General features: G+C 51.8%; 1 protein-coding gene across 3 annotated transcripts in view; it reads left to right on the top strand.

Annotated features, from left to right (window-relative positions):
* The first annotated feature begins 288 nt into the window (after positions 1–288).
* NHSL3 (NHS like 3) overlaps positions 289–20,287 on the top strand; it is a 61,469-nt gene continuing 41,470 nt past the window's right edge. For 2 of the 3 annotated variants that reach the window (XM_063311710.1, XM_063311711.1), the window contains exon 1: positions 289–563. In XM_063311710.1, coding sequence (XP_063167780.1) covers positions 326–563 — 238 coding nt within the window. In that variant the 5' untranslated portion in view covers positions 289–325. Of the gene's footprint in view, positions 564–14,336; positions 14,451–20,287 lie in introns of those variants that run through there. The other variant, XM_063311712.1, reaches the window with a different exon arrangement.

Raw genomic sequence — 20,287 nt, 5'->3', positions numbered from 1 at the left:
GCAGGGCCGGGAGCCGCGCGCCCTGCGCCGGGGAAACTTGAGCGCCCGGCGGGGGTCGGAGCACAGCGGCCGGGCCCCCGCGCGGTCGAGAGGCAGGCGCGCGAAACCGGGCGGGGCTTCCGATGTGGGTCCCGGCGCCAGCGGCGGCGGCTCCCCCCGGCCAGTGAGCCCGGCAGAGGGCGAGGCGGGGCCCCCCGAGCTTCCCCCGCGCCGCGCCTCCTCCGCCCGCCTGCCCCTCCCGGCCGCCTCCCTCCCTCCCTCCCTCCCTCCCTCCCTCCGTTTCCCCCCCCCCCGCTGGCTCGCTCGGTCGCTCGCTCCCTCGGAGATGTCCGGGAAGAGCGCACCTGCGGCGCCCCCCGAGGACAGCTGGATCCCCGCGGAGAAGGAGAACGGCTCCCCCGCCGCCTCGCCGCCCACGAAGAAGAAGCCCAAGTCCGGCTCGTCCAGCCTGCGCCGGGCCTTCAGCTGGCTGCGGGGCCGGCGGAAGAAGAAGGCGGCGGCGAGCCAGCCCGGAGCGCCCCCTGCGGAGGGCAAGAGGCAAGAGGAGCGGCGCAAGGGCAAAGGTAGGTAAGGCCCGGGGCGGGGGGGGCGCCGGGCCCTGCACCGCGCCCTTCCCGCGCCGCCACCGCCTCCCGCCGGGCTGGGGGTTTTGTGTGTGGGCGTGTGTGTGCCTCGCGGGCTCCGCCTGGCAGAGGGGCGCGGGGGGGCTGGGTCCGGGAGGGGTCCCTGAGGTGGGGCCTCCCTGGCGGGCTCCCGCCGGACTCTCCCCTCCGCCCGAAGGCGTGCAGAGCATAGCGGGCCGAACACGCGCTCCGGGCGGAGCTCCAGTTGCCCAAAGTTGCAGCGCGTTCCTGTTGCCTCGCCTGTTGCAGGGTTCGGCCCCTCCGCTGGAACAGAGGCAGCCGAAACCTGGCTGCCGGGGAAGCCTCGCCGTGTCCCGCTTCCCGGGTCCCGCTTCCCGGCTTGCTTCCCTGGCTGGTGCCACTGGAGGCTCCCCTTTCTCAAAGGAGCAGCTGGGGGGGCGCAGAGGCCAGTCGGAGGGCCATTTCTTTGTGGTCTTTGAGCCTCACATTTTGGGGAAAGAAGGGGGCTCGGAGGTGGGCCAAGGTCTCCTGGCAGGCACCAAACGCATCCACCTGCCACCTGGGTTAGGAGCAACCTGCGCACACCCACCGGGAGGTCTTGCTCTGGGGAGCAACTGGTTCCTGCCAGCCATGCCAGGTGCGGGCCTCTTCTCTCCCCTGCTGCGCTGCAAATTCCTTTTCTGCCAAGGCCGTAGCTGCTCTGTGGGCCTGCTCCTTCTCTGAGTCATGAGGTCTGGGATCCTGAGCGAACTCCGGAGCAGCTCCAGATCCCTCCAGACAGAGGGAGGGGGAGGGAGCTTTGCAGGGAGTGATGCAACTCAGGCCCAACCTGACCCGGTCATTTTGCTGGGGAGGCAAGGAAGGTTACTGCTCTGCTGAAGCAATTCCCTTGCTCAGTACTTAGTACTTTGTACTCAGGGGTAGAGAAAGGGGCACCGGCGGCGTCTCTGGTGTGGCTGGTCTGGGCAGTCAGGCCTGGGCAGAGCTGGGGAAAGCCCTGGAGGGGCTGACTTGTGGCCCAGGTGCTGCAGAGCTCCTGGCACTCCCTGTCTGGGGCCCACCTGGGCAGCTGTGGCCTGCGGGAGCCTTGGGGCCAGGCACTGAGCTGAAGCTCCTGTCTTGCGTGAGTTTGCAACTTCCTGCTGCCTGGTTCACCAGGTTCAAGGCCAAGCCACGCCAAAGCAGTGTGCATATGTGTGTGTCAGCGCAGATGGAATGGAGCGTTACGCTTTGACTGGTGGCAGTGTGCCAGGCAGATTGGCCCTCGTGGATCCGGCTCAGGAAAAACTGGCCAAAAAGTTCATTGGCCTGAAGATCCACAGAGGAGAATGGGGAGCAGGTGATGATGTGGGAATAATGATGTCGTCACTCAAATGCTGCAACTTTTTATGTTAGCTGGAAACCCCAGGAAAATAGCAACAAGTGAAGGTTAACCGATTTATTTCTATATATACTTGGGATTGACAAAGCACATCATCACCCATGCAACCTGATGCCATAATATAGTTGTTCAATGTTTAAGGCAGTGTTTCTCAACCTTGGCAGTTGGAGAAGCTGGCTGAGGAATTCTGGGAGTTAAAGTCCACACATCTTCAAGTTGCCAAGGTTGAGAAACACTGGTTTAAGGTGTCATGAGGACAACATGCAGCCTCACCTTGCTTTAGGTTGAAGGTAATCATGTTTGCCCCCCTCATCCCAGGGAACTGTCGCAATAGAGCATCTGCCTTGGAGGGAAGCAATAGCTTGGGTGCTCTTCTATTGGGGCAGGTGGTCTTCTTGTGCAGGCTGGATGTGCGTTGGGGTTTCCCAGTCTCGGGGGCATCCTTCTTGCTGGCCCTTTGGTAGGTTCCTCTGGGGAGGCCATGAGGCTCTTCAGACCAATCCTCACTGAAGAGGACACTGGTGAGCTGATGATTCCAGGTGTCCAGTTCCTCCCAGCCCTCTGCTGTGCATCCGTTGGCTTTTGGCCCACCCAGAACAGCTCCTGAGGTCAGCCTATTCAAGGCTTGGAACCAGCCTCCCCACCCTGAGCCTTACACTACTTGTAACCCTACCCCCTGGCCCCCAGCCTCGGCCTGGACGGAGGCTCCCTTGTGTTCGTGCCTTTCAACCTGGAATGTTGATGTTGGGGGCCAGCAGAAGTCCAAGCAATATAGGGATGTTGGCGGATCAGTGAAAGCAAAATCTGCCATGCATTGCCTGGGAAATATGAGTAAGGCCTGCGAGAGGCATTTCCCCCTCCCCCCTTGGCACCAGACAAGTCGAGGGTGGACTGCGTGCAGCTCTAAGCACAGACCTCAGCCTGGTTGCTCTGTTCCAAGGAAGATACTCTGGGAAGAGTCCAGAGAAGAGCAGCTATTGCTGTCAGAGATGTGGAGAATCCAAGGGCCATCCAAAGGACAGAGGGTATTGGCATGCCGTCCAGTGATTCTCAACCTCGGCCACTTTAAGATGGGTGGACTTCAACTCCCAGAATTCCCCAGCCAGCATGTGTGGACTTCAGCCAGGGGAATTCTGAGAGTTGAAGTCCACCCATCTTAAAGTGGCCGAGGTTGAGAATCACTGGGTTAGATAATCCCATCCCAAACTGGTGCTCTTCAGATAGATAGATAGCTCACCTCTCACTGGGGTTGGGAGCATGATGGGAACTGTAGTCCATTATATTTAGAAGGCAACAGGTGGGGAAGGCTGATCTCTGCATCCTCACCCCAGGCAGCTTGCAAGCAATGTTCTCCCTGGTCGCTCTTTCCAGGAATCAGGCCTTGAAGAAGTGGGGTTACCCTGCAATGAATCTAGTTCCTGCTTTCAAAATAACCTGAAACGGGACTCAGGTAATCCTTTGTCTCTAGTTGGCAAGATAGCAAAGGATTCCTTCTCCCGGCTGCATGAAAAGTAGCAGGTATTGGAATGGGGCTCTGCTAATATGCTAATACTTCTTTTTCTGGAAGAGCCTCAGAAGAATGTTTGGGAGTTTGGCAGATTCCCTTGAGGCTGGAAAAATGGTTGGCTGGCTGATGATACCTTTTAATTTCAAATAGCAGGTAGTGTTTTGTTTTGCTTTTCGAAAATCACCAGCACTTTCCAATGGTAAGCGGCTTTCCGGTCTGGATATATGTGCACAGCCTTTCCTAACTTTGGGAGCCGCGTCAGTGTTATTCTCCTTGTACAGATGAGGAAGTGAGCCTGGTTTGCCATAATGGCAGTTTCCTAGAGAGTTGTGTGTCCCAGTTCGAGCCTGGAATGATTTTTGCAGGAGTTGGACATCTGTTTTGGGAGCTTTATGTATCTTGGAAGAACAGCCATGTTGGCAAACTTTGTATATCCCGTAGAAAAATGCACCTTTCTCTATAGCTGGAGGACTTTCCATGGGAACGAGACGTGTTGGCCGTGGTTGTCTCAAGTGAGGTTGTTCGCCATCCGTCCGGGAATCTCCGCCGCCTCTTCCCTGCCGCCTTGCTGCTCTGCTGGCTCACGTGCTGTTTGCAGCATGCTCAGCGCTTTTGTTCCAAAAGACCAGAGGGAGGGAAACGTGCTTGAATCACAAGGCATCGCAAAGGTAGATGTGCATCTTATTTCTTGTCTTTGGATCTTGGAAAAAGCCATGTGCTTGCAGAAGGTGATTTGCTGTCCATTTCGTGCACGCAGCCTCCGGTTGGCGGAGGAGTCCTTTAGTGGCAATTTTGTGATTTGATTTGTGGGCTACTTTGGACGAGCACATCTGTGTGGATATTCTGGCGGCAGCTTCCTTTAAGCGGGATTTTTGTATCGGGCAAGTTTCCTCTTTGGTACTTCTGAAAATGGGACAGGACTGCTACTTTGGCTTCTTGAAGTGCCAACTGTTAGTAAGAAGGGAGAGGAAGAAGAGAGGGAGCGACGTCTTGCCAGGATGAAAACGAACGGCTCGCCCCCATTGTGGGACCTGCGCAAGAACCGATTCCTTCTCTCGTAGACAGTTGGGGCTATGCTGTGGTTGGGGCCCTCCCTTAGGCCCCAGAGGCATCAGAGCGGGGTTGACCCTGGCGCAAAGGGACTAGGCTGGATTTGGCTGCAGGGATTCTGTGAAGGGTTTATCTCCCTCAGGACATACACCCTGTACTCCAGCAAGCTACTGACAGGAGGTCTAGACTGCTAAGTTGGGCAAGGAAGCTCGCCTGCCTTGGGATCTGCAGTCTATCTGTTGGGTTGGGCCAAGCGAGCAGGTTAAACACAACACGGCGCTAGGCAGGGGTGTCCATGGTGTGTGTGTGTGTGTGTGTGTGTGTCAAAAAGGTCAAAATGGTGGGCATGGCCTTGTGATCAGAGCCCTGCCCCCTTTTTACGTATATCCGGGACTTCTTGAACATCCTCCTGCGGATCCCCTGAAGGCTGGTTCATCTGTCCTTCTCAATTGTTTTTCAAAATATATTTACTTTGGCCTCATTTTGGAAGGAAGCACGCTATACAAATAAAATTAGTACTTTTTCCCTGCAGAGTTCTTTCCCAGCCCCAGTTCACAGCAAGGAGGCCTTTAAGGAGCTTTTTAACTCAAGGGGCTTTTAAGGGAAACGGAGGCACATTGGGGCGGCTGCAGAAGATCTCTAGCAGCAGTTGGATGTTGTAGTAAGAAGTGCAGAGCATGGCACTGGACTGTGAGAACCTGGGACACTGTAGGGGTAAAGAGGGATAGTTGCTGAAAAACAAGGTTCCTCCCCACTGGGGAAATCCATGACAGTCAAATCCACTCGAAACACGTGAGTGCAAGGAGCTGTACATGTGAGTTTCTCTGCAGATTACCAAGGAGACATGAAGTCCTTTGCTTGCCAGATCATTATGGCTCCAGCAAGCTTCTACCGGATGAAATCACCACTGTCTCCCAGCACAACGTATTCTCTGCTTCCAAAATGCTGAGTGCAGATGGGCCACACCCTGTTCAACTCTTTCAGCACCGGGTGCTCATGGGCAAACACATGTGGCTTAGCAGCTTCAGCAGCCTAGAGGGGGGCACCAGTGACCCAGTGTGGCCTTGATGGGAGGGCTCTCCCTTACAGGGGGGGGGGCGGGGGGTGAGTTTGCTGGAGTTGCATCCAGGAGGGCAAGGGACCGACCTCTGGAATTGGTTTACAGCACTTCTGACAATGGAGAGAGAGCACCGTAAAAGGGAAAGTGGTTGTCAATAGGCTCGCATTCCTTTCTTGCAGGTGATAGGTGATTCTGCGCTGTGGGCAGATGTTGGCCTGCGTGATCGCAGGGGCAGGTCAGGCAGGAAGCAAGGATCCTGCACCACAGGAGCCTGGCAGGCCGGCTGCCAGCAGAGAGTGGTGTCCCCTGCAACGGCAGCAGGGGCAGGGAGGGGGGGAGAATTCCACTGCACGGAGGAAGCAGGCCCATCTTCCCACTTTCAGGCCCATCTTCCCACCCCAAAACAAATCCAGGAGTTCCGTGTACTGCTTTTTTGTTTAGTCATCAGATGTATATCCTACTGGACCTCAGGGTGGCTTAGGTGGGGATCTTTCTCTGCTTTATCTTCACAACAGCCTTTTGGGGTAGGTTAAGCTGAGTGGGAGGTAGCCTAAAGGCCTCCAGTGCACCGTTTCTGTAGCTGAAGTTAGAGTTGAACTGGCCTTCCAAGTCTTAAGCCAGTCCCTCAACCACAAGGCCATGCAAATGTTTGCACCTTGGCTTTCATTCCACTGTACTTTGCAACTTTGCAGGGGATTCTGTGCATCGCTTGGATTCCTTGCCACTTGATTTTCACCAATACAAACAGTGTCCCCCCCCCACCAAAAAATGCCTTGACTTGCTTGTTCAGCTGCTAGCACATCCACAGAACAGTCAAACCATGGCTTGTTTAAACTACAACTGCCTCGTTCTACTCATGCTGAACTCTGAGAAAATAGATAGGGGTCCTCTCAGGCCTGACTCCCACCTCCTCCGCCCTCCTGGCTCCTGCGCGCGCGGGGGGGGGGGTGTTTGATGAGCCTGATCTGGGAGGTTGTCAAAGCCTCTCTTGCGAAGGGGTGATGCCAGTAGCCTTGTTCTTCCCTCGTCACCACAGGATTTTTATTGGGGATTCAGCATGGAAAGGGGCAGCCTTGAAGCAGAGAGCCGCAGAAATGTCCCAGCAGCGCTGTCTGCCCAGAAACCAGGCATGAATCAGCTGCCCAATTCAAAGATTTGGGGGACAGGTTGGAACTTGATGCACCTGGCTAAAATCGTTCTGTTGCTTTTAAAAAAGAAAGGTTATGGCTGTCCCAGCATCATTCATTCTCACCAGCAGCAGCAGAAATGTTCCCCTTAAACTTAACCCATTCAGAAGTGGGCTGGCATTACAGTTTGGTCTAGTGGTTAAGGTGCTGGGCTAGAAACCAGGAGACTGTGAGTTCTAGTCCTGCCTTAGGCATGAAAGTAGGCTGGGTGACCTTGGGCCAGTCCCTCCCTCTCAGCCCAACCCACCTCACAGGGTTGTTGTTGTGGGGAAAATAGGAGGAGGAAGGTGTATTAGGTATGTTTGCCGCCTTGAGTTATTTATAAAAATAATAAAGGCAGGATAAAAATTAATTAATTAAATAAATACTCTTCCTGAAGTTTCATGTGTGGAAATCCCTTGATAGAATAGACCCCTTGCCCAACATGAGGGCTCCCAAATTTGTGCCCCTCACAAGCTCGCTTTTGCATCCTTGGTGAGCAACATAATCACTGGGGTTACAGTGCTTTATTATTTTTTTTCCTCAGAAGGAGCCTTCTTGCAATGTGACAACTCACTTAAATCTCATGGATTAAAAGCCACACAACTGATTACCAAACTTTTAAATGAACCACGCCTTTTAGAATGAGCCACTTGACTCCTCTCAAAATCCTAAGCAGGTCAGCCCTGATTAATCCGTGGATGGGAGACCACGAGGAAGTCCTATGACCGTAGGCTAGACTGGAAGTTGAAAAGAACTCGTGGTCTATAGTGCATGAAGACTGATCTGGTCCTTCACCCCAACGCAGGTAATTGGTTGAGGTGGTGATTGTGGGGATCTGCAAGGGAGCCAGTGTCAAAGATATCATGATGTCCTTGCACAGTAGATACAAATTATCTAATTTGTGTCTATCATAGTAGGCTTTCCTGCCAATCATAGGTGTCCTTTACAAGCCAGAGTTATGTCAAAATGATGCCATGTGACTGATGCAAATTCTGTCATTCATATCATTTGTGCAATAACTTCATGATGTCATTGCGGTTTCTACCAGAGGCAGGGATGTCAGTCTTACCAGGTAAGCACCCAGAGTTTTCTTCTGGGTTGATAAATTAAAATTGTACTGTGAAATGTCCCTCCTTGGGTTTAAGCAGGCTACTAAAGTTTTTTCTTTCCTGAAACTGTCAGGGCCCCTCCCTGTCTCTACAAAGGTTTATCCCAACGTTTCAACTGTTCAGTCTTTGTGCCAACAGCTACCTGGCTGAGTTTCTCTCTTCTGTTTATGAGACTGAATAAATTATGCCATTGCAATCTCCTGCCTTCTCAAGCAAGCGCGTCCAGTTAACCCTTTAAAACTAGGCAGAATTGAAACTTCAGCTCACCGAGTGAAAAAAATGGATTTTTCAGACTGCGGTGTGTCTCAACTGCGTAGGGTCCAGATCTGGAGGACTGCAGAGTCACGTCTGTGAGACAGGCAGCGATATGCATTCGATGAATGAATAGATAAATAACGAATGCATACACATGCAATCTCCATCTTCCCCAGCTAGCCTGACCCTGGCCACGCTTCTAGCCCAGCATGATGAGCTGGAGAATGTTGCAGTGCAAGAGACTTCAGTAAGGTTTTCATTGTTCATGCTAGAAGTGCATGGGGACATTTAGAGTTATGCTAGGGAATGAAAGGGGGTGGCAGAGAAAGATCTGCTGCTTTGGCCCAAAGGCTGGCAGGCATGGGCAGGGAGGGTCCAAACAGTCAAGATGGTGGCCGCAGCCATGCAATCCAAGCCTTGCACTTCTCTGCCTGCGTTGCACATCTTCTCTTGCTACAAAATCCTCTTGGTGCGCTATCATCTTCTCCTGCCAGCGCATTGGCCATGTGTGCAGTGTGGGGATAAGGCAGGTTTTTGGGCCCGGGCTTTACCTGCTTCAGAGCTTTGCAGCCCTGAAGGCAAGAGGCCTGGCTGAGCAGCAGAGCCCGCCTGTGCCCGGGTAACCTTTGTAAACAGTGGTTTATGGTTTGGGGCGTGGTGCAAACCCAGCCGGTTGTATTTACTCAGCTAGACTAAACCATGGCTTATAGAAAACACAGTGTGTGAACTGAGTCATGATCTCCTTTATTTTTCCAAGAGACCCACGTGGTGTCTGTGAGGGTGGGCATAAGGGCGTAGGGATGGTGGGTGGGACAGCACCCCAAGCGAAAGAAAAGATCTTTGCCCGGTTCCGGCAGGGAGAGGGGCAGCATTCAGCCTGTGGAGGGCTGGGACAGGACCGGAGCATAAGGCAGAGCGGGCATTGGCATGAAAAGCGTCCCCATTCCAGGCCTGGCACCTCTGAGACAGCTGGGGAGGCTGCCCTCAGAGCCACTGGAGAGCCATGGCAGGTGGGTGTGAAAAATGGGGGGACCTGTGGTGCCAGGGTGTGGCACCCCTTGCATTGCAAAGCTGCCAAGTTGAGTCACTGGCAGAGGCAGTTAAGGGGGCACCAGAGGAAACTGCTCTGCAGAGGGGTCTGCAGGATTCAACACTTGGTCAGAAGGACGAAAGCAGCATTTTATCACCGCAGTGCAAGCCCCACTCCTTTTGTGCGTGTGCGTCTGTGCAACGTCACGACAGCAGAGCTGAGGACCTGACGCTCCTGTGCCTGTCATTGGCCTCCATTACAAGCCGTGACAACGCCAAAGCACGCACGTTGCATCGTGATGCAAATGATGCAGTTCGGCATCAGTCACATCATGATGTCATGTTGCAACTAAGTAACACATAATTTGCGTGCGGATGTCATCCCGTGTCCCTCCCCCATGGATACTTTTTCCATGTCAGTCGATCAGTCAAATCTTTATGGCCATCCTGGGGCTGCGCAAGGAGGGCAGCGGGTGCTTATGTGAGGCCTTCGGTGGCTGAGGGGATCACAGTGGGTGTCCAAGACAAGGGCAAGTCAACAGTCATCTCCTCCTCCACAGATTTTCCATTTTTTAAACCATCGCCACACTCAATCTGATGTTACTCAAAATGCGCAAACTACCCTTTGACGTCACAGACCATGCTAAGACATAACGTAGCTTGTTTGGCTTGTATTGGCCATTCTGGCTTGTAAAAGCCAAGGTCTATGATTCAAAGTGTTGCAGGAGGCAGCCAACCTCTCCCCCCCCCTCGTGTGCTCAAACACTGCTCTTTCCTGCGGGGCTGCTGCTTTAAAACAACTTCATGTCAATCATAGCTACTGCCTTCACACCATGCTGCGACTCTTGACCTCTGGCTTTGCAGAGGGTCAAGCCACAGTCAGAGCCTCACCACCACAGCGGATGGGAAAACCCCTTTTCTGGTACAGGAGGCTTCAGGTGAGAAGGAAGGTTGTCCGGCTTGGCCAAAGCCGCTTCCTGGGTCTCTAAGGAACGCCCCCACCCCGGCGTGGTCTTGTTCAGTCTTGCAGGGGGAAATGTAGTCCTGCTCATGGACATCCTCTAACTGGCTTATGGCTGATGACAACATCTGTGATTCCCAGCTCCAACGGCTGGCTGAGAATCATGGGTTTATAATCCAGCACGTGTGGAGGGCATCGTGTTGGAGAAGGCTGGTAAACCCCAAGAAGGAAGGCAGGCATCCTTTCCTGAAAAGGTCTGTGGCCAGTTTGTGTGTGTGTGTGTGTGTGTGTGTGTGTTATGTGTGTTGGCTCCTTTAACTGGATGAAGCATACTGTCAGCGCCCTGAGCCTGAATTGCAAAACTGGTTTCCAGGGGTTCATTGTTGGGAAATACTGTGGTTAGTTTGCAGGATTATGAAGGCCCAGGATGAGATTTCTGAGTGGATACTCATAAGAACTTTGTTCCTGGTTTGTGCAGGAAAAGACAGTGTTGCTCGGCTAACAAAGAGGTGTGTGTCTTTTCCACCTGAAGAAAGCACTTTTGGAACAGCCTCATCTGATACCCCAGTGTCTAAAATCCAGAACGGCTTGGGAGTCAAGTTTCCGTGTATATGGAGGGCTGCTTTCTGAAGACAATATGATCTTTGAGAGGGTGCCTGGCACATGACGTGAGAGGGCAAGGGGAAGAACTGAGCAAATACCCCCAGCAAAGGACGGGACCCGTCCAACCGGTGGAGTTTCTGCTGGCTCCTCTTGCCCGTGAGGAATCCAGGGACACTTTGTGAGAGTGTCATCTTGGGCAACCTCGCCCCAGGGTAAATCCCACGGAAGGGACACACGTCTCTTCTTCCCATTGCTCTCGGTTGCAAGAGGAGGAAGGCGGAAGGGGCCTGGAGCCCAAAATCAGGTTTCAGCAGGAAAGTGCCAGTAGCCTCCCGGCTTGTTTCTGTTAATGATTTCAGATCTTCACCTCCTGTTTTTTTGTTTTAGCAGCAGGTAGAGGCCTTTGTTTCCATTCAAAAGAGTTTTGCTTCCCTTTTTAAGAGGCCAGAGGCTGGAATGCCCTTTTGTAAACTGGCGAGGCTCCTCCTGAAACTTGGCTTCATCAGCAAACTTGCAGTGACCCATAACTTTACTCAAGACTTTCACTTAATCAGCTTGGCTGGTGAAGCCTCCCTTCCTTTCCCTTTCCAGGTCTCAGTGGGGAGTGGGAGCATAAGTCCCCTCAGAGCCAGAGTGGGTTCAAGTAACTTTCTGATCCTGTACCCAAGTTTGGGGCAATGCAAGGCTTCCAATATTTTCTTTCCATTCCAAAACGCCGGGCAGAGCAAAAGGGGAATCTCTGAGGAATCTCAAGGGAAGACTTTGCCCTTCTCGACACCCGAGAACAGTGTTTATCCACCTTGGCAACTTGAAAGCTGGCTGTGGAACTCTGGGAGTTGAAGTCCACAATCTTCAAGTTGCCAAGGTGGAGAAACCCTGCCCTAGAATATTTTTGCTGGTTGGATCTGACAGGATTGGCTCATATTGACCATATCGTTTGGTAGATTTCCTGGAAAATCCGCCTATGTTCACAGGTGGTTGACCATATGAAATGTGTCAAGGAAGTTGCTAGGCAGCATGAAAGCATCAGATGAGCATCAGATGAGGCTCACCAGCTCTGAACAAGGCTCTGGAGCAGCCTTTCTCAGCCTTTTGGCCCTGGAGGAGCCCTTGAAATATTTTTCAGGCCTCAGAGAACCCCTGCACAGTCAGGCTCAAATTTGGGCCAGAAGCTGCAAAATAATTATATTTGTTTCATGGGTAGGCCTGTATACAGTATATGCATACAGCATTCTAAAAATACAGAATGAAACTTACCTCTTTAATGTGATGTTGCCTGAGCTTGAAATATTCGGGCAATAATTAAATAAATGAAATAATTCTAAATAAATAAATACATAAATTTAAATAAATTTATTGAATAAATAAATTTAAATATTTGGGCAATATTTTAAAAAATACTTCTTTAAGCAAATTGTCATCTCCCAGGGAACCCCTAGTGACCTCTTGCAGAACCCTAGGGTGCCACAGAACTCTGGTTGGGAAACCCTGCTTTGGAGAATGAAAATCCTTGGGAGAGTTTCCCCCTTTCCCTTCACGTTGCTTACAAATAAAGACCTCTGGAAATGTGCTGCTTCATTGCAGGTGTTTGATTATGTATTTTATGGATGCTGTTGTAGAGCAATGGCCCAACCATGCAGCGAGGTAAAGCGCATTTGGAGGTGAGAGGTGGGTCCTCCTGGCAGCCAAGCCTGGCCTCGAGGTCCAGGAGGACATGGACATGAGTGTGTCTGCGATGGAAATTCTGTTTGCTGTGTTTGTTGCGGGACTGAGAATACAGCAGAGGAACTTCAAGGAGAAGGCTGTGCTGAAGGTCAGCTAAGGAACCAGTTTCTCTTTGGTTGGTTATATCTCCTCTGAGGTCAGTGTCGACTCACAAACTATCATTTCCTTGGTTGCCCCTAAAGCGAGTCGGAATTCCATCCATGTCTCTAGGTAGGGAAGGCTTACCAAAATGAATCTCGCTCTCCATTTTTTAACACGGGTGGGCAGCCATGCTGGCCAGTCCGCAGCACAGCAGCTTTTTTGTGGCCTCTGGATGACACGGCCAAAATTGGCTGTGTGGTTTTGGTTTTTTTTAAAAAAGCTAAAATGAGAAGCAAAATAGGTGCATTAAGTCTCTACTAAGCCTAATGCACCATTTCACTTAAAATATATATATATATTTATCCAAATTTTATTTATCCAAATCATCCTGCCCCCAGAGGCATTTACTCCCTTCCAGTAACATCATCACCTGTGGTTAAAGTTGCTGTGGCACTTGGAAGCAAGGGTACCCATGTGTGTCAAAAAAGTCAAGATGGATGCCCCCTTTGTGACCAAGTTCCTACCCCATCTGTATGTGTGTTGATCAAGAAGGCACCCTCTTGACTTTTTTGACCTCTCTATGGATGCCCCTGCTTGGAGGTCAATATTTGGGTTAGGGGAGGCTGGAGCACCAATGGGGGAAAAGGGTCAAGGTTGGCGGAGTTTTTGCAAGCTAGTAATTCCTTTAGCTGGTCAAGTCCATGAGATGGCAGCATTCCTAGAAAACTCCTGAGAGCAAGAAGGGATGACCAGACCCTTCAGCGGACCAGAATAATGTACAGGAATCTGGCTGGAGTAAAACAAACCCAGCGATCTAAAATTAAACACTAAAAATCGATATATTTGATTTATTATGACATTTACGCCGTAGTCTCTTTAGGATGCCTGGCACTTACAGATCCGTAAATCTTAATCCTATAGTGCTGGGATGTAACGACAATGTGGTTTGATTATACAAGTATAACTTCATTTCTGAATGTAAATCATGGGTGGGGAAAACAGGAGCCTTTAGCTCTGGGCTGACCCAACATGCTGGTCTCTAAACCCAGGTTAATGAAACACCATTACTGGGTTCACATAACATACTGGATATCTAAACAATGAACCTATCTGGAGTTAATTGAAGCCCTGGTCCACAGTATGCAAGCCTAGTTGATGTGTGGTTGGACTCTAAATCCCATGACTCTCAGCCAGCATGGCCAATGGCCAGGGATTCCAGAAAGTATAATTTGGCAAAACGGGGGGGGGGGGGCGGAGGGTGGATTTCCGCCCTGCTGCTGTAAATGGGTGAACTGGTAACTGCCTTCTGATTCCCCCACACCCCGGAGAAAGCAGCTGGCTGGCGGGCTCAGTCCCAGGACGTGCAAAGCGAGGGGCGCACCCCTGAGCGTGTGCAGAGGGCCGCCCCCATCCCGCCGCGTCTCCCAGCTCCGAGGGTGGGGACGTGCTGCGGGGCCCCCGGCCGAGCCTCCCCGCTGGAAACGTCCCCGGGGCGAAGCCACCTGCCGCCTGAGGGGGGGCGGCGAGGCGGGGGGCAGCTGCGGGCTCCTCCCCTCGGCCCGCCTGATTGGCTCCGCGCAACCCCGCGGGGGCGGGGGGCACGGCGAGGCAGCGCCGCGACGCCAGGCTGAGCGGGGCGCCGCGAGCTCCCCCCAAGCTGGCCCGCGCGCCGGGCCCCCGCTCGCAGCTGACAGGCGCCCCGGGCGGAGGGGCGGCGGTGCACCCGCGCCGCCATGTAGCGCCCGCCTCCGCCTCCGCCTCCCGCCGCCGCCAGCAGTCGGGGTGGGGTGGGGTCGGGCGAGCGAGCGGGCAGGCAGGCAGGGGTGCTCGGGCACCTGCGGGCGCGCCATGGGCAACTCCTACCGCAAGCGGAGCCCCCCCGGCGCCCGGACTTGGTCCTTCTGGAACTTCGGCCGCTCCGACCGGGCCAAGACAGGTAGGGCTGGGCAGGTGGGGCGCCTGTTGCCGGCGGGGCGCGGCCGGCAGATGCTCGCCGGCTCGAAGGCGGAAGCCCGCCCGGGAGCGCCCGAGCAGCGGGGGCCCCGACCGGCGCCGGGGAATTGGGGCAGGTCCTCCAGCGCTCCCCGCTTGGGAGCCTCTAACCGCCGAGGCTCCTTGCTCCTCCTGAGCTGGTCCCAGCCGGCTCGTAGGTGGCGTCCGGGTGACCTTGATGTTCCGCCTGGCGGCTGCGGAGGCCGGGGCGGGCTGGAAGGGTCCGCGGCGAGGGAAGCCCTCGGCGTGTGCTCAGAGGCCGTCTTGCGTGGCGGGCGTTCAAGCAGCCTGGGGCCCGGCAGATCGGCTGCACTGCGGTTGTGCTTGAGCCCCGGGGGCGGTGCAGGCAGGGCCCGCGGCTGCCTGGGCTCAGGCTTGCCCCTGAGGCCGGCTTCTGCCTTTTGGGGACCCCCAGCCCGCGCTGTCCTCGCACACATTCTCTGCCTTCCCTGCCCCCCACCCCGGGGAAACGGCCCGGTTTGTGGAAAGTGTGATTTGCAAATCCCAAAAAGTTTGGGCAACACATTAAGCCCCAGGCAGGGGGCAGGGGGCACTTCCTCAGCCTTCCTTGTGGCTGCAGCTTTGCCTCCCCCACATCACTGTTTCTTGTGAATGCCAAGCAGTTGCGCTTGTGCCTGGAGAACATTGGGCTCAAGTAAATAGTCTTGGATGTGATTTTGTTTCTAGTCTGAGAATGTGGGGAGCTTGGGGTTTTGACAGACGTCCCCATACAGGCCTGGGTTCACGCAGCACCGTTTATGCCATGTGTTTGATCGTCTTAGTGTGTCCGAGGAGCACAAAGCAGAGAGAGGGTGGCCTGATACACGCATTGTACTAAGCCCGGGTTTGTTTATTCTGGTTTATAGAGCATGCCACAATTGGCTGTGTTTATACAGACTGTGTCACAGACAGACGATGGTTTATGTGAAACACAGTAGTAGGAGGGGCAGGCCATTGCTTGCACCATGTTATGCAATTGATTGATTGATTAATAATTTCGATTTCTAAGGCCACCCAACTCAACAGCAAATCATGTAATTTGTACCTTTTGTGCAAGGATGTTGCTGCGCACGTGACATCACAATGTGTACGATGCACTCCCTCCATTCAGCGGCAGGCTTGCACATTGCCTGAGGTCCGAAAGAACCCGTAGCACCTTCTGCCTTGGCTTCATTGTATCCTCAAAATGCACTGTGACTTTGGGGCCTCTTGCTGCCTCTGTACTTCAGACTGCAAACTTCAGAGGCTGTTCAGGTGTGTATATGCCCTGCCCTGGCATAATTGAGTATGCTGATGGCATGAAATAGCTTTAATTGTTATTTCATTTAATCCCGGGTTGATTATGTTTTATGGGTACAGGCACTGTGAATGAAAGGGAAGGTAACCCATCCCCCAACTTGTTTCAAAATTATTGAGATACTTCTAATTAGCACTAAGCTTTTTGGGTATGAGAAACGCTGACCCTTTGGAACACAAGCTGTGGGGTTTTTCCCTCCCAGCCTGGCTGGTTGGCCTAATTAGCAGCCAGAGGGTGAGGCACCCAAATTTTGTTTTATGTTTTGGTCTACTGATGGTCCCGTGCTTGGACCATGTGCCTGGGAGAGGTCAGGGTGTTATTTTGCTGTGTGATAATTGGGTGCTGCTGCTGATTAAGAGAAACCAACCTCTTGCTCACACATGAACCTTCCCCACAAAACAGGAGTTCATTTAGTTTGTGTCAAGGCCAATTAATCTCCCCAACTTGTGTAAGTCAGTTCTTGACTTGGATTTTATGTGGACCTCCCCTCCCTTTATTTAATAAGAAAGTTGTTTGATTTTTACTCTGGCATAGAATGGTACCAACACATCATTTGTTAAATAAGGGTTGATCCAGATCAGTGTTTCTCAGCCTTGGCAACTTTAAGATGGGTGGACTCAACTCCCAGAATTCTGGAAGCTGAAGTCCATTCATCTTAAAGTTGCCAAGGTTGAGAAACACTGATCCAGATGCTGGATGATGTACTTGTTCTATAAAGTTGGATTTGTCTGCCTCTAGAGAAATAAATCATCAACGGCCCTCTGTTCCAGAGACGCTTGGTGCAAAAAGGATGCTGAGTATCGCCAATATTCTGCAAGGCTGGCACAAGGATTTGTGTTAGCTCAGGCAAAAGAAACTTAGGTCCCCCAACAGTCTGTGCTAGTTCGCAAAAAGCAGGATGGACTTGGGAGCCTTTCCCACAAGACAGCCAGAGCTGCTGTATTACCCTGGATAATTTGATTTCCAAGTCATCTTTGCAACTTTGTCCCGAATAAAGCCCTGTGCCAAGTTTCTGATCTACCCAGCTGTTAAAACAAGCTGTACTGGAAAACAGAAACAACAGATTTAAATATTTCATTGCATCTGTGTCTGGACAAGAATTAGTCTAACAATTTTCCCGCAGTTTTGTCTGTAGTCACAGCCCTTCACTGAAAATAAATCTGCAGCTAAGCATGGGTCACATGAAGTGCTGGATTTCTGGCTATTGGTATTTATTCTCTGATCAGTTTTTTTCTCCTGATCTGTGAAAGGAACGTAACTTACTAAAACTCAGAGGGTAAAGCTTTCCCCTACAATTTCTTTCATTCAGGAAAACCTTCAGTGGATGGCTTACTTTATGATTGGGTTCATAGATTAGGCAGTGATGCAGCTTGCTTAACAAAGGTTTATTGAGGAACTATAATTGGCTGGGTTCATGTAATAATAAGCCATAAATAATGGTTCAGGCACTGTGCTCAGGTTTACAAAACATGCACAAAACCAAACAAACTACCTTGGGACTTAATAGCAGCATGCTGCACAGCACACTTAAGTCAGATACCAGCCTAGCTGCTGTATTTGCTCAACCTAACTATGGTCTTTTTAATCTTGGTTTGTTTTTTGTGGGCTAGTATGCTGTCCAATTTCAGCCTGGTTGGTTAGTTTTATAGTTGAGTGTATTGTGCAAATGCCAAAAATGGATTAAAGCTGTGTGAATGCAGCCACAGCCACAGCTACATTCGTCTTTGGAGTGTGGCCAAGAAGGAAGTTGGCTGTCCTAATCAGTGGGACTACTTTGGAGCAGCTGGTTTGAGTGTTGGGTATTTGGGCTGGTGTGGAGTTCCTTTGGTTGTCCGTCTCAGTGTTTCCTTTCTGAGTTTCAGGTGTGTGGCATGTGGTTGGGACGCGGCAGGTTGCTAAAGCAGCAGATGGTGGGACCAGATCCAAAAGCCTCCCTCCCAGGCCACTGAGAAAGCAACCAAGCTTAATGAATGTGGAAGGCAGGGAGGTGCCGATGAGGAAAAAAGTAGGAAATAGGAGAAATGTGAAAAAGGCCCTAGGGCAGTGTTTCTTAACCTCGGCAACTTTAAGCTGGCTGGGGAATTCTGGGAGTTGAAGTCCACACATCTTAAAGGTGCTGAGGTTGAGGAAGAGATGAGCTCCCGCCCCCAAGTGTACACCATTAGATATTTTAAGGTGACAGGAGGACAGAATCACCCCATTTCTTTTTCTCTTTGAGCCTTCAAGTCAGTCTTGACTTCTGGGGACTGCCTGGACAAGGTTTTTGGAAATGGTCTGCCCTTGGCGCCTCCTTCCCAGACCTGAGAGCGAGCCCAAAGTCATCCAGATGGCTTCTGAGGCAGGATTAGGGCTGAGGGTCTCCCAGCTTCAAATTCAGCACCTTTAACCACCACATCAATCTGGCTGTCACAACCTTTCATATTCCCTGTGTTTACTTATCATTACTTTAGTGAAATCAAATTCAGGTTTACTCCTGATGCTGCTAAGTTTTTTCCCCGGCCCTTGAAAAGCCAAATGAAATGCCTTGCCAAAAAAGAAAGTTGCAAACCTCTGCTTTAAAAATGGGGGGGGCACAGGGGGTCCAAAAAGTCAAGATGGCAGCTGCAACTGTGCAAAGTTCCACAGTTGCAGCTGCTGTCTTGACTTCATTGACAACCACCCCCAGCCCCTGGGTCACCCTTGTTTAGTTAGAAGCTGACCTCCTGCTTGGCTCCAGAATCTTGGCTGGAAACCAGCGCAGTTTATTTTTCTTTATTTAATAGTTCCAGCGTACCTACCATGGTGGGAGAGCGAAGTCTTCATATCAGTCCATCAATAAAGAGATAATAGCTTGTGCGGTAGAGTGTTGAAAGCATATCTTGTACTGGGTCAATGTAATAGAACTTGTTTGTCCTCCTAGCTCCTGAATGTGCAGCCGGCCTCTGCCACTGGAAGGTTAAGCCTCCGTGTAGTTTTGTGGGTAGTAATACAGAAATGCTTCGCTTTGCCTTCTCCCCCAATGCATCAGTCTAGCCGACATCTCTTGGATTTCTGGGTGGTGCCCCATCCAAATGCTAACCAGGCCTGCTTTTACAGCATTTAGCTTCCCTACCCAGATCAGGTCAGCCAGGTGCTGGGCCAGAGGCAGGCAGCCAGACGCCCGCCGGAAGCTTTGGGACCTCCGCTTCGAAGGTCCCTTGCTGCTGGCCCTGCTGGCTCACATCCTTGCACAATGACATCATGGCGTGTGTGATGTCATTCCCCCTCCTCCCCCACCAGGGGCGTCTTCAGGGGATTGACAGAATCGTCGAGGTATAGCCACAGTGGTGTAATCAGAACCCTGGTGCGTGTAAAAAAAGAGAGTGTCGTCACACACTGTGATGTCATTGTGCAAGGATGGCACTGTAGCCTGCAGACGCTCCTGGTGGGGGAGGGGGGAGTGACGCCTTGATTACCCCTCATGGCTGCCATCTTGACTTTTTTGACCCTATCCTGGGGACACCCCTGCCCCTCACGGATGCCTGTGCTGGCCAGGCTGGTGGGATTCTCAAATCTGCACCACAGGGAAGAGCCTTGCAGGGAAGTTGAGCAAGTTAAGGCCGAGATGTTGGAGAAGTCAGTGGGGCGATTTGGGGAAATGGTTCTCGTTCGGTCTGTCTCAAGCCGATGCTCTCAGCTCCCACAACTCCCGGCCAACGGGAGCTGGAGCCCAACGCATCTGGGGGGCACCTGGTTGGTGAAGCTGCTCTACTTACAGCTGTGTTTTTCCAAACAGCGCAAATGCAGCTTAAAAGAGAGGGTCTGTGTTTGCTTCACAGTTTGATCCTGCTTTTAAAGGTTTTTAAATTTCTTCAGCCAGTGACTGGGGGGCAAGGGAGATTCCATACCACTGGGAGTTGTACCCCATGTCTGGAAGTAAGTCCATTTGTCCAACATAAACGTGTAGCTGGAGGTTGCTGCTGTGCTATGGCAAATGCACTCTTCTTGTGCTCAGAGACATTTCCGGGGCTATTAAAAAACAGTTTAGAAACATTCAATCCTTCCAAAAAACTCTTTATCCTCTAATCTAAAAGCCTTGGTTGCTGCATTGAGATTTGGGGTCCAGCTGCCTTGTTGTTCCTTATAAGCTTCTTGGCAGCCAAGGTTTGCCTTTTCACTTACGCTGCAACGCTCTCTGCATTTTATTTATTTATTTAAGTCATATTTATCTCCCTCTTTAGCCAAATGCTGTTTTAGATACAGCCAGCTAAAAATAAAAGGATGCAAGATGTAACACGCAAGAAGAAAGGGATGGGCAGGGGAGTGGAAATGCCCTGGTCTGTATGATAAGATGAAATGGGGGCACCACTCCATCTCCCTTTTCAGCTGGGAAGGTTGTTATATAGGGAAAGGCGGCACTTTAATGGAACTGAGCACTTTTCCCGGTTGGGTTGGTCTGGAAAGCGGGAACTCTGGAATAACCCTTGGCAGTCAGGCGGCAGAGGGACCAATAATCAGATTGTTTG

The sequence above is a fragment of the Candoia aspera genome, chromosome 10 (genome assembly GCF_035149785.1).
Source record: "Candoia aspera isolate rCanAsp1 chromosome 10, rCanAsp1.hap2, whole genome shotgun sequence".
Lineage (NCBI taxonomy): Eukaryota > Metazoa > Chordata > Lepidosauria > Squamata > Boidae > Candoia > Candoia aspera.
The sequence above is the reverse complement of the archived record's forward strand: the minus strand, read 5'-3'. Positions and strand labels throughout refer to the sequence as shown.